The following is a 13,329-nucleotide window of genomic DNA, read 5'->3' as shown; positions in this document are numbered from 1 at the left end:
ACAAACGACATGGTTGTATTTTTATTCATTTGGGTCTATAATGGGGGATTAGTTCATTTGGTTTTAAGTAGCAATCTAATTTTTCTTACAATTTATCACAAAATTAAGAGTAACAATATAAAAGAATTTGGGGTTAAATTTCTTAAATTATAAGTCCTAAATTCCAAAAATAAGTAAATGGAAACACAAAAGTTGAATTTTGATTGGTTTTCCTATGGTAAAGAAAACATGCCATTTGATCTTCAAGGCACAATTAACTTCTGAAAAACCACTCCAAACTCTTTAAACATCTTTCAATCAAACTCAAAAACAAAGATTCAAAGATGGCTCTTGTGATCCAAGAGCCGATGCTTTGAATCACTGCGAAGAACACTAGTTAAGGTGTCTCTTTAACTACAAACAAATCGTTGTTAACAATGCTTAAATACAGTAATCCAAACTGTTAAATAAAAACATAATTAGAAGTCAGAACTTTAGATACATATGATGAAAATCGCCTCTATAGTACTTTAAACAAATAACTTGAGAAGCAAGGCAATGAACGGATATCTCGGAGTTATTTGTTGTCTACACTCGGTATTTTTCACTATCTTTTCTCGACGGTTATATTTCATATCCTGTCGAGCCAAGCGGTTAAACTGTCCTGGGAACAAAACTGTAAATTCTGCACAAAAAAAATAAAAATCATTTTTTGTCCAATATATATGAACGATTTTATTGAGACAAATACGTTAGGGAAAGCTTACAGTGAGATCGAAATGCGGAGGAGAGTCAACTTCAATGTTTCTAAGGTCAGCAACGCTACTCGGTTCGATGCCTTGTTCGAGGAATTTAGTCTCTCGTTCGAGGAATTTAATCTCTTCATGGTCTAAAATCGAGTTAGAGTACTCATATCCAAAGTCAAAAGTTTCCTTACACAACAAGGAATCGCTCACAAGATTCAAATCAGCATCACCAACGGCCTGAGATTCAGCAGCAAACCACGATGGATAATCCGTCTCGTCTAAGAGCCCAACTTCCTGAAATAACCAAAAAAAAAAAAACTCATAATCTTATGTACTCTTTTTAAATATAGAGAAATCCTTGAACTATTATGGAAGTAACATTTTGGTCTCTAAGCTAATATTTTTTTTTTTTTTCAAAATGTCCATCAAACTATTAAGTTTTTAGCATTTCAGTCCTTGCAAAAACATAAACTTAAACTTGTTATTTTATCACTTATAAATCCAATTCAATAAAAAAAAAAATTGAATTTATTGTATTACCGTAGGAGAGGACAGGCTCAGATTATTCTCTGGGGCACAAAGAAGAGGCTTTGCCTGCCTCGGTGGGACCGGAGGATAAGAATTCGGGGTCATCGGACTAGTCTGGCCAGACCTTAAATCCTTATCCTCGTCGTTGACCAATTCGACGTTCTTCGGCTTCTGATAAGAGATCTTCGAAACAACGAACTCTCCTTCTTTTTCGTCCTCGGTGCTCCCGAGATGGTATTGGTGCATAACCCAATTGGCCTTGTCAGGCTTCGAACCCTTCTTGCCACTCTTATAGAGAACCATGATCTTCTTCCAACCCTTTTGAGCTCCGTTATTGACCACCGGCTTGGTTTTCCCGGTTTTGTGCCATCGAACGTGCTCGGCTTCCGAGCCCCGATGGCTCTGAACCTTGCGGCGCTTCCTTTTACCGGTCGCGTACGCGTTGACCGTCTTGTGGAAGAAGTGGATGTAGCTTCCGTCTTTTTTAGCACCTGAAAATATATATAGAGAGAGTTGCTTTCGTACATCGTATTGACAGAAAATGGTATAAAATGAAGTTTTTTTTTTTAGCACATATAGTCCATGAACTATAATCTAAATGGCATTTGACATTTCGGATCCGACACTGGTTTTTGGAGCAAAGTGGCTCTTAAACTATTGATTTTGTAGCATTTTAGGTTTTTTTTTTTCTTTTTTCTTTTTCTTTTCAGCACCTAAATAACATAAAACTATGATTACAAATTTGGATAACTTGTTTACAATTTTTCCAAAAAAAGAAAAAGAAAAGCATAGGCACCAAAATACAAGATAGATTTGCCGAGACTTTTTAAAGGTTCAATCTTTCTAATTCGTCTAAAATGCACCTCCTAACTTTTGAGTATTCATTGAAATATTCCCTACTCCCTAGAATCCTAACACTTTCATCCTACTCGGCAGAGAAAATTGAGTACAAAATGTAGTTATTTTGGCAACTCGAGTCTCACTGAACATCTATATGGCATAGTTTGTTAAGTGATTCGGTTATTTAAGTTTTCTTTTACCAAGCTTTCTGCTTACAAACCTCGCACATTGTATTGATAAAAAAAAATGTATAAAATTGACATACATTATAGATTTGTGAGACTTTTGAGAGACTGCTCAGTAGAGAAAACCGAGTTTAAAAAAAAATAAAACGCAGTTGGTCGGTGACTTGGCTCTTATCAATAGACTACTATGTGACAGAATTGAAAGCAATCTAAAGCGATAGAGTTATGAGTTATTTACCTGGGAGGCTTTCAGGGTGTTCCCTGTAAATTCCTTGGCCGTCAAGCGTGGGAATGAACTCGTCGATGAAAATGTGTGGCTTTGTGATTCCGACCCCACATTTCGCAGCTAAGTGCTCAACCAGCTCTTCATCGGACGGCTCAAACTTCACACCGATCGGAAGCCCTGGCCAGTCCGGAAAAACCTATACAGATAACGAAATTCGGTGCTTAAATTTCCCTTGAAACGGAAATTATTCCCCAAGAAAAGAAAAAGTTTTTGACTTACATCGCTGTTATCGATTCGGTGCTGGCAATTCGGACATTCACGGGTAGCCCCGCAATCTTTTATCTGATGATCGGAAGGAAATGTGGCGTTCTTCACTTTGTTCGCAATTCCTCTGCTGTTGATCAACCAATTCCTGTGATTTAACATAAAAAAACAAAAAAACAAAAAATAAAAATCAAACAAAATGACAATATTTCCGCTGAAGAGCTATTTTGTTTTTGATGGGAAATTATGGTTTGAGACAAAGTTTTAAGCTTCTTAAGAAAATCCAAGTACATTTGAAGTTGGTTTTCTACTTCTGTTAATTAGTCACTGCATTAAATTTCAAGGCATTGCTATACTTCTAGTAGTCACAACAGTCAATCTCACTTTCTAGACTAAGTTCACTTTAGTCAAACATTTTGGTCGTAAAAAATGCAACAAAAATATAATCTTTTACACCAATAAGGAAAAAAAAACACCCAGAATAGAAAGTCACTGAGCTAAGAACTGAAAACGCATCTGATGATTAACAATGACTGCTTTATTTGGAAGTAAAAACCTTAATATCTAAAAAAAAATTAGGTCAGTTGACTTGAGTTGACCAAACACATCAAACTTCAAAAAAAAAAAACGAAAATAAAAAATAAAATAAAAACCTCAAAAACTCTATTTAAGCCTAAGAAAAAGCTTCCCCTACAAGAAACCCAAATATCTACAGATAATAAAAATAAATAAAAAAACATTTTCAATCTCTTCGTAATTCCTTCGCAGCTTAATCCAGAGAAATGTTCTTTCTTTCTCTTTTCCCCAAAAAGTTCAAAAGCTCATCGATTCATCTATCAAAGTTTAAGACTTTCGATTTTTTATTTTTTTATTTATAATATAAGACTTCCGATTACTCATCGCGATTATTACATTACCTTTCCATTCTCCTACGATTCATAGCACCGGAAAAAATAAAAAATAAAAAATCTGTAAAAACTGAGCTCCGACTCCGAGAGAATTTAGAGAGAGAGAGCGAGCTTCAGGTAGAGAGAGAAAGAGCGATTAGCTAGTCCACCAAGTTAAGCAAGAGATACTGAAATGACAGTGTGTGTAAGCGGGAAATATATCCATAAGAATGGTTTGAGAGGCTCGGAGTTCGAGCCTCAGGTTCGTAGACAGAATCTTTCCAGAACGAGGTCCGAACCTAAGCTTTTGGAATACACTCGGGTCAAGCCGAACCTAAATCCGAGGCTCGAGGCTCCGAGTGCTTGGGAAAGTGAGTCAGTGTGGTTATATAGTAAATACTAAATATTAATGTGGGACCAGGATGATAATCTTGCTCTCCAAGCTATGTATAGGAAACGTTACTGTGGACATACTAATGTATTACCGGTTTTACCCCTCAGCATTTCTTGAGATGACGATTGGGACAGCTTTAAAGATTTTTAAACCATCATTGGTGTTGGTTTCTTACTTTGTCTGGCTCTAAAATGGAATAATCATATGTAACGAGTTTTCAATTTTTGGATTTTTGATGTGTGCCGTCACTTTATTTATTGGATAAATATTTGGATTTAAAAAATATTATATATATATATATATATATATATATATATATATATATTTCGATTTTTATTCATGTTAGAGAGTTCGCTTTGATTATGAAATCTGGACACTGTTCATCTCGTATTAAATAATAACAAATGTTAAGTCTGATTCTAAACAACTTAATTGAAATGTTAATTTTTTTTTTGACAATTGAACTCTGCGTACTACTTTTCACAAAAGCTTAGGTTAATAAAATATTAGAGCAATTAGAAATTGGGAACTCTAAAATTCTATAAATTCTATTAATAATATCTTATCTTTAATGTAAAATATGATATAGTATTACTGGAGCAAAATAAAAACAAAAAAATGGTTACGTAAGCCACTTAAACTATAGGAATTGTAAGCCAACCTTTGATAAATAATTTGTAAATAAACAACTTGCATACGTGTCAGCTTATTAACTACCTAAAATTGGTGGTTTAAAAAAATTTCTTAAGTATATTAGAAACCATTTCATGGACCAAGATTACATTGCACTTGATCTCGCGAGGATCGTGCAAGCTTTTTATGATCTTTTCAGGATATACGAGGCGAAACTCCGACCGCAATATCGAGCACAACCAACTCAATCACATACGCAGTATCCAAGAAGACACCAATACACGAATGTCTTCGTCAACGCGCCCGCTTATAGCTCATCGCCTCAACAACAAGAAGCTGGGACAAGTCAGACGACGTCGAACGCAACCGACGCACGGTCCCATCCGGAGATCCAAGAGTACGATCGGAACGAGTGGGTCAAACCGGATGACGAAGCCATCGACCTATTGGTTTGGTGAAGACAGAATGCGATGAGGTTCCCGGTCTTGTCATCTATGGCACAAGACATCCTCACCATCCATGTTTCAACCGTGTCATCTGAGGCAGTTTTTAGTAGCGCGAGCCGCATCATCGACGATAGAAGATATAGCTTGAAACCGAAGATGGTCGAAACATTGATGTGTGGTAAGGATTGGATTCAACATAGAAATCGAGCACAAGAAACATTCATGTGCTTCGATATTCTTGACGATTTTGAAGTTGATTCGCAAATGTAAACATAAATGGTTAGACTAACTTGTATAACTAAGGGATATCCCGGCCCTTGTCCGGGATAAATTTTCAAATAATTAACGAGGAAATGGGTGTTCTTTTTCCTCGCCGTCGCACCTTTTTAGGGGTCGGTGAAGTTTTTTAGGAGGCCCATTTTTAAATTTACATTATTCTTTATTTTTTTTTCTACCCACTTAGTTTAAAATCCTTTCAATTACATCATTCTATTTAATTATTTAAAATCTTTTCACCGTCATTACCGCCTTTTCTCTTTCTTCTTCGCTCTCTCTGCATTTCCCTCTAAACATGAATCTGAGCTCATCGTTGTTGCTCACAAGAAAGATGTCGTTTCCCTCTCAGACCATCGTTGAATAAGAAGCTATGCTTCACATTGAACAAATCGGATCACTGAAGTTCTCCATAGGCAGAAAAGAATCAAACCCATTGACCCAAGATCTTCACCAAGCGGTCACGAGTCTATCGGCCGAGCTTTACACTAAAGATGTTCACATTCTTCTTTATTATTTTTTTTTACCCATTTACTTCAAAATATTTTCAATTGAATCCTTGTATATAATTATTTAAATTTATTTAAATCATTTTTTTTAATATTTTTTTTTACGCCTAACGGGGTCCGAATCCCGCTAGGCGGGACTCCCGTTACCGTCCCGTTCATTAACGGGACGGGACTCCCGTTTGGCCAGGTTTAATTACATCACAGCAACCCCAACACTCTCTACGACTCAACATCGACTCAAACTCGAACCTAGGAAAAAAAAAATGGACTTCAATTTGGCAGTAACTTCAGACACAAGGAAGATCAACAAATCGCTAATTCTTAAGGAGTAAATACATCTTGTCTTCAAGATGCGCTTTTTCTCGTTCATTTTTTTACAAGACGGTATATTTGGTTTTTTTTTTTTATTGGCTTGTACGTGTCCTAAATAGTTATTAAGCAACACCAAAATTATGCTCTTTTTTTTTTTTCTTTCTTTTTTTTTAAACTTAATTAGTAACATTGGTTAAAGCAGAAGAAGAAACTTTTGGGCTTCTCTTCGGAGTCGATCTTGGGCGTATCTCCGGCGTCGTCCCTGATGGCCATCAACGAGCTCGTCCCCGGAGACTCCGGCGGAAAAACGGCATTCTCAGACCTGAAAATCCGCTGAGGGATCACCGGAGATACGGTGGAGAGGTAGTTCAAGAGCATCTGAATGATCTGACCGAAGTTGGGCCGCTCATTCGGGTCCTCTCTCCAACACGACGTCACTATCGAAGCCAAGTCCTCGGGGAGATTCTCCGCACTCGGTCTCACGTTCTAAAATTATATATAAAAAAAAAATTATTAAAATTAAATCAAACCTACAATCTTGACCCGGAAACATATAAGCCCACACTCATTTATATATATACTAATATGATGTAATACTAAAAATATTTTTGCCCCTATTGAGAAATGCACTAGCCTTCTTAAGCTTAATAATAGATATAAGCTTGACATTTTTTTGCCCCTATGAAGCTTAATATTTGTTGCCCCTATTTTAGGTATCATTGACCCATACACATTGGTCATATTTATGCTCCTGATTTAGGTATTATCGACCCATAAACACGATTAAAACCTATCATCCTATTTTAGGTATTAGCTTCTGACTTCCTGAGCATCGCGATGAAGTACACAATAAAGATGTCTGTTCGTTTTTCAACTGGTTGAAAATACATTTAAATTTCGGTTAACTGTAATTAACCAAAATTCAAAATTCAAAAAAAAAAAAGAAAAAAAAAAGCAACCTAGGTTTATCTACCACATCGCAGACCTGGTCTCAGCTCCGTAAATAAGTACGGGTGAAAATGTAAAAGAGGGTAAAAGTGGAGAGAGGAGACCTTAAAAGCGGCGGCGTAAGCGGCTTGAAGATTGGACATGCCTTCGAATGGAAGTTTGTTGTGAACGAGCTCCCACAACACGATGGCAAAGCTGTACGCGTCCACTTTGTGGTTGTAATGCTTCTTCTCTCCGTGCCTCAGCGTCACCGTGCTGTATAACTGCCACAAGTATTCGTTACGTATACGTATATATAATTTAGTTACGTATGTCTAAATAAAGAAAAATCGGAAAAAAAAAAAAATCGAAAAAAGAAAATGAACCTCTGGAGCCATCCAGCGATAGGTGCCGGTTTCGGCGGTCATCATCTCCGTCAACGACTCTTCCCTCGCCAACCCGAAATCCGCTAGTTTCACCGTTCTGTGATCCGCCGTCAGAATCAAGTTCTCTGGTACACGAATTCAAACATCATCAACCTCTCTCTCTCTCTCTCTCTGTGTATACATGTCTACTTGCAAAATAACAACAAAGCCCGGGACCGAAAACGGTGAGAATCTTCCACGGAATACCCTATTGACTCTCAAACCGAGTGTGCAGATAGTCTATTAGGGGAATGAATCGCGGGTTCAAATCCTTTTAAGAGCAGAAAGATATTCAATCACGGGTTCTACTGTCTAAACTTGCGTGCGAGAAAAGAGAAATGATACTCATCAGCGGCGATAAAATCATGAGCGATGACACAAGTGCCTTGACAATCATTACACGTCAGCAATCAGAGTCGAACCCCGAGAGCTGTCAAAAGGGTCGGACCGCTCTAGCCCATTTCGACACGACAAAAGTCACGGTGTTAATTATGGGATTGATAAGGGAAAGGGCGTTACCGGGTTTGAGGTCGCGGTGGATGATACCGTGGGAGTGCAAGCACTCCATAGCACGGGCGATATCGAGAGCGAATCCGACGGCCACGCGAGTGTCCAAACACCTCGGCCTCATGTTCAACAAGTACTTCCTCAACGTCCCGCCCAAAAGAAGCTCTGTCACTATCACCATCACCGGCTCTTTACAAGCTCCGATAAACTGCCAAAAAAAAAAAAAAAAAACAAATTTAAATACCCTTTACATTTAGTAATGATAAAGCTGGCTCCTTTAATTTTTTTTTTTTTTTTTTACCTTGACTAAATTCTTGTGTTGGACTTTTGATAGCATAGCAACTTCTCTGGCGAACCTTCCTTCTCTCCGGGCAATCTCTTCCGGGGTTTCGCCTCTGTGAACGATTTTCACCGCAACCGTTTGATTCTTGTACCTTTTTCCAACAACACAAATTTTTAATGAGCTCTCACCGGAAAACAAAAAAAAATGGGGATCACAGACAGACAAAGGGTTTGACTTTGACTTAATGATATGAGACTTACTTTCCTTCGTAGACCTTGGCGTGAGCTCCTTCGCCGATCCTGGGACCCACGAAGAGGTGTTTCGGATCGATCAGCCACTTCGAATCCAAGCTAAGCTCTCCAACTGAGTAAACCCCATTTCCATTTCCAGATCCCATTATTATGATTATGATTATTTCACTCTATTCTTCTCTTGTTTCCTTTCTTTCTTAAAATCACAAATCCGAACCCTTCACTATATATTCACTGTTGACTTGCCCAAAATTCTTCACTGAAAGTTAAGTTCAGAGAGAGAGAGAGAGAGATTTAGAGGCAATTATAAAAATGTGTGTGTGTGTGTGTGTGAGAGAGAGAGAGAGAGAGAGAGAGAGAGAGAGAGAGAGAGAGAGAGAACTCTATGAAGAGTACACATGGCAAATCTCAGAGCACAGACTCATCCCTTGAATCACGCTACAAATTACGAAAAAAACAAATATCTATAACACATGTCACTCCAAGCCCAACATAGAACTGAAAGAAGAATTTTTTTTTTTTTTGGGTGGGTCAGAAGAGAACTCAGAAGAACTTGAGTTTGAGAAGAAAAAAAAAACGGAGAAAATGAAACGGGTATAAATTGATTTTTGGAGAAGCAAAAATCGGAGAGCTAGATGGAGATTTGTTTGGTTGGATAGATGGAAGATTCAGATCAAAATAAAAATATAAAAAAAACACTAATTAATAATAAAAAAAGACTTTCTTTTTACGCGTATATAATGAATGAACTGCTCTGTTCCCTCGATCTACAGATAAAGCCGCGGAGAGAAATGTCCTCGTCAGAAATAGTGCCTGTTTTTTAATCAATATATAAAAAAATTAAATATTAAATAATATTACAAATAATTGGGTTTGTGTGTGTTGATTTTTTTATCAGAACATATAATTGGGGTTTTTTGTGTGTTGATTTAATAAAGAATATAAACATTTGGATTAATAAGAGGGACTCCCAAATTGTGTGCACATGTGACATGGATTCTCAACAGGCAGACAAACACCATTCAATAAAAGGGTAAACTTTTTTGCTTTTGTCTCCATGAGTCCATGGTCTCATTACAAAATAATTCATTTAATCTTGTTAATGGAAATTAATGTTATCTTCTTCTAATTTATTTTATTTTTAGTTTTATTTTTATATATCAAGGTTAATATGTATACGTACTAGTGGTACTAGCTAGTGGTCCTCTCAGGGAGATTTGTACTAACATCTCAGTTTCTATGATATGTATATCTTGATATCTGATATTAAAAACACGTTCTAAATAGATTAACAGAACTTATTTATTATCTGCGAAAAATAATATGTTTAATGAGTACAAAATTGAATTCTATTTTACAACATGGTTTCTTCGAATTGTTAGTGTATGTCACCGATTTAATTTGGTCGTCTACGTTGGACAAAACATGGCGAATAAAATTGATTTTAAGAATATATATATGATTTATTCTGTTTATTTATTATTGGGACTAAACGACGTAGTCTTATTTTACACCTCATTCTTTCATTCTTGTTTTTAGTCTATACACGTGTCATTCTTTGATTTCTATAGTTGTTTTCATTCTGTTAGAGTTTGTATATATCGAGGTGATATACCGAACATTCTTTTTGAATGAGAATTATGCAGACTGCTTGATTTGAGCAGATCTGACTCTCAATCTCTCTGAGTGACTGAGTGTATTATGGTATCAGAGCGATTTTTCCGCCACTGTTGAGCTAGTCGAAGCTTCACTGTACCGAGTATTGTTGTTCCTGGTTCGTACTCTGTTTTTCCTACTACTCAAATGGAAGATCAGAGCAAATCAGCTGCGGTGGACTCGACGCTTGGAGCTTCGCGACGTTCAGTCATCGATGATCCGCTGAGCGCGTACTATCTCCATCACTCTGACAATCCAGGTACAGTCCTCGTATCTCAATTGCTGAATGGAGACAATTACGCGTCGTGGAATCGTTCTATGTTGATTGCTCTTTTTGTGAAGAATAAGCTTGGTTTTGTTGATGGATCTATCACGAAACCGAATGGTTCTGATCCTCACTTGCTAAATGCTTGGCGTCGTAACAATTACATCGTCATTGCTTGGTTGATGAACTCTGTATCCAAGGAGATTTCGTCAAGTCTCTTGTTTGGTGAATCGGCTGCAGATATCTGGATTGATCTGAATGAGAGATTCCAACAATCTAATGGACCTCGGATCTATAAGCTCAAACGTGAATTGACGAATTTATCGCAAGATCAAATGTCTGTTGGTATGTATTTCACCAGGTTGAAGACTATTTGGGAGGAGCTTAACAACTTTCGTCCTACTTGCACTTGTGGATCGTGCACTTGTGGAAGAGTTAAGAAGCTCAGCGAATTCTTTCCGAACGAACATGTCATGAGCTTCCTCATGGGGCTTAACGACTCGTTCGCCGGAGTGAGAAGCCAGGTTCTACTCATGGATCCCATTCCCGCCATCAACAAGGTGTTTGCGTTAATTACGTAGGAAGAAAAATAGCGAAGCATCGGGAATGAGCATGTGAGTGTGGACTCCAGTAATGCTGTTGCGATGGTGGTCAAAGATGAAGTTCAGAATAGGCCATTCAGGAAGGAGAGAGACAAGCCAACTTGCGCTCACTGCAAGATTCCAGGTCACACTATCGACAAATGCTATAAGTTGCACGGTTATCCACCGGGTCACAAGAAACCAAGGACTTAAGCCAATTGCGTCAAAGTCAAAGATCAGCAGCTCAAGAGTGAAGACCAGGCTCCACTGACTTCGTCTCAGCTCTTTGATCAATGCAATCAGATGACGACGATGCTCGCGAGTCACATGAGCAATTTGTCTGCCTCCAACTCCAACTCTGCCACTACTATCAATCAAACCACATATAATGCAGGTGCTTGTTATGCAGACACTTTTCATGATTGCAGTGTTGATGATAATGCCATGTGGATATTAGACTCTGGAGCTACAAAGCATATTTGTGCTCAGAGTTCTCTATTTCTGGAGCTCAAGCCTATTGTCAATTCTACAGTTACATTATCCAACCATACGGTTGTTCCCGTGCATCAGTGTGGTGATGTCGCATTAAATGCTGATTTAGTGCTTCGAGATACGCTTTTTGTTCCAGGATTTAAGTTTAACCTTTTGTCTGTACATGCTCTCACTGAAGATCTGAATGTTGAGATCACATTTACAGCCTTTGGTTTCTTAATCCAGGATACTCGGCAAAAGAGAACGATTGGCAGGGGTGAGAGCCGCGATGGGTTATACATTATTCGTGGAGGTCATGCTGTTGCAGCTCAAGTGAATCAACTTTCTTCTCAAGTGTGGCACGATAGATTGAGCCATTTATCTTTCAAGAAGTTAGAACCACTCAAACATTTGCTTCATTACAAATCTAGTTCGAAACATTGTCCTTGTCATATTTGTCCTCTTGCCAAGCAAAGCCGATTGCCTTTTACAGCTTCTACAAATGTATCTGATAACATTTTTGACTTAGTACATTGCGATATATAGGGGCCATTTCATATTCAATCTCACTCGGGTCACAGTTATTTTCTTACGCTCGTGGATGACTGTTCTCGTTTTTGTTGGATTTATATGATGAAGCATAAGTACGATGTGCATATGTTGATTCCCAGATTCTGTGCTATGGTCAACACTCAGTTCAATAAAGTCATAAAATGTTTCAGATCTGATAATGCGCGCGAATTAGTCTTTGCTGACTTCTTTGCCAAGAAAGGTACATTACACCAGTTTTCGTGTGTCGAGACACCTCAGCAGAACTCGGTCGCTGAGCGGAAGCACCAACACTTACTGAATGTGGCTCGTGTCTTGTATTTTCAGTCTCGTATACCTCTCAAGTTCTGGTCCGAGTGTGTTCTCACGGCTGTTTTTCTGATAAACCGGACTTCAACGTCTGTCTTGGGACACAAGTCTCCATATGTATGCCTGTTTGGCAAGCAGTTTGACTACTCGATGTTGCGCGTCTTTGGTTGTCTGGCATATGCATCATCTCTTCGCGCTCATCGAACCAAGTTTGAACCCCGTGCCAGGCGGTGTGTGTTTCTTGGCTATCCTTCTGGTGTGAAGGGTTATCGCCTATTGGACATTGACAAACATGAGATGCTTGTCTCGCGTGATGTGGTGTTTCACGAGCACATTTTTCCTTTTGCCTCACACACAGCGTCTGCAATTGCTCCTGATCCTTTCGCAGATCTCTCATTGCCAGGCTCTCTTTCATCTCAGCAGGGTGTATATGAGGATCCCATCACTCCTGGTCCTCCCTCTGGCTCCTTCTACTTCCACACTACTTGAGGTGTTGTCCCCTTCTGACTTTGGTGCTCAGCCACTTACCGATGAGCCTCCCCTTGCTGGTGTGACCAACACTGACTTGGTCAGCTCTACGCTTGCTGAGACGCTACAGTCCACTAAGATTACAGAGCATCCTCAACGTCACTCCACGAGACAAAGACAACCTCCGCTCAGATTGCGCGACTACCATTGCCTTTTAGCGGATTCAGGTACTTGCATGGCAACTTCTCCTCATACTTTGGACTATGTGCTCTGCTATGACGGATTGTCTCCAAGCTATAGAGCCTTTGTCTTTGCTGTTTCGCTGCACTCCGAGCCGCAGTTCTATCACCATGCTGTTAAGCATTCTCACTGGCGTGATGCTATGCGCGAAGAACTAGATGCCATGCTTCTCAAT

The 13,329-nt window shown here is 38.6% G+C and overlaps 2 protein-coding genes and 1 pseudogene across 2 annotated transcripts; 1 reads left to right on the top strand and 2 right to left on the bottom strand.

Annotated features, from left to right (window-relative positions):
• Positions 1 to 258: 258 nt before the first annotated feature.
• On the bottom strand, positions 259 to 3,820 carry LOC149406211 (SUPPRESSOR OF GAMMA RESPONSE 1-like). Its single transcript, XM_089625831.1, has 6 exons — positions 3,686 to 3,820; positions 2,784 to 2,916; positions 2,517 to 2,700; positions 1,266 to 1,744; positions 747 to 1,019; positions 259 to 664 (listed from the first exon to the last, which is right to left on the bottom strand). The coding sequence occupies exons 1-6, from the start codon at positions 3,706 to 3,708 to the stop codon at positions 611 to 613; spliced, it is 1,146 nt and encodes a 381-aa protein (XP_089481957.1). The 5' UTR covers positions 3,709 to 3,820; the 3' UTR covers positions 259 to 610.
• A 2,340-nt stretch (positions 3,821 to 6,160) lies between these two features.
• LOC149406210 (serine/threonine-protein kinase STY13-like) lies at positions 6,161 to 8,977 on the bottom strand. The gene is made up of 6 exons (XM_089620767.1): positions 8,625 to 8,977; positions 8,383 to 8,515; positions 8,094 to 8,289; positions 7,536 to 7,660; positions 7,275 to 7,433; positions 6,161 to 6,708 (listed from the first exon to the last, which is right to left on the bottom strand). Exons 1-6 carry the CDS (start codon positions 8,759 to 8,761, stop codon positions 6,403 to 6,405), a joined length of 1,056 nt encoding a protein of 351 aa, XP_089476893.1. The 5' UTR covers positions 8,762 to 8,977; the 3' UTR covers positions 6,161 to 6,402.
• A 1,441-nt stretch (positions 8,978 to 10,418) lies between these two features.
• Positions 10,419 to 11,129, top strand: LOC149406209 (uncharacterized; annotated as a pseudogene).
• Positions 11,130 to 13,329: the final 2,200 nt, after the last annotated feature.

This window comes from Urtica dioica, chromosome 1 (assembly GCF_054948205.1).
Source record: "Urtica dioica subsp. dioica isolate 48M chromosome 1, U.dioica_male_clone48M_v1_H2, whole genome shotgun sequence".
NCBI classification, from domain to species: Eukaryota; Viridiplantae; Streptophyta; class Magnoliopsida; order Rosales; family Urticaceae; genus Urtica; species Urtica dioica.
The sequence above is the reverse complement of the archived record's forward strand: the minus strand, read 5'-3'. Positions and strand labels throughout refer to the sequence as shown.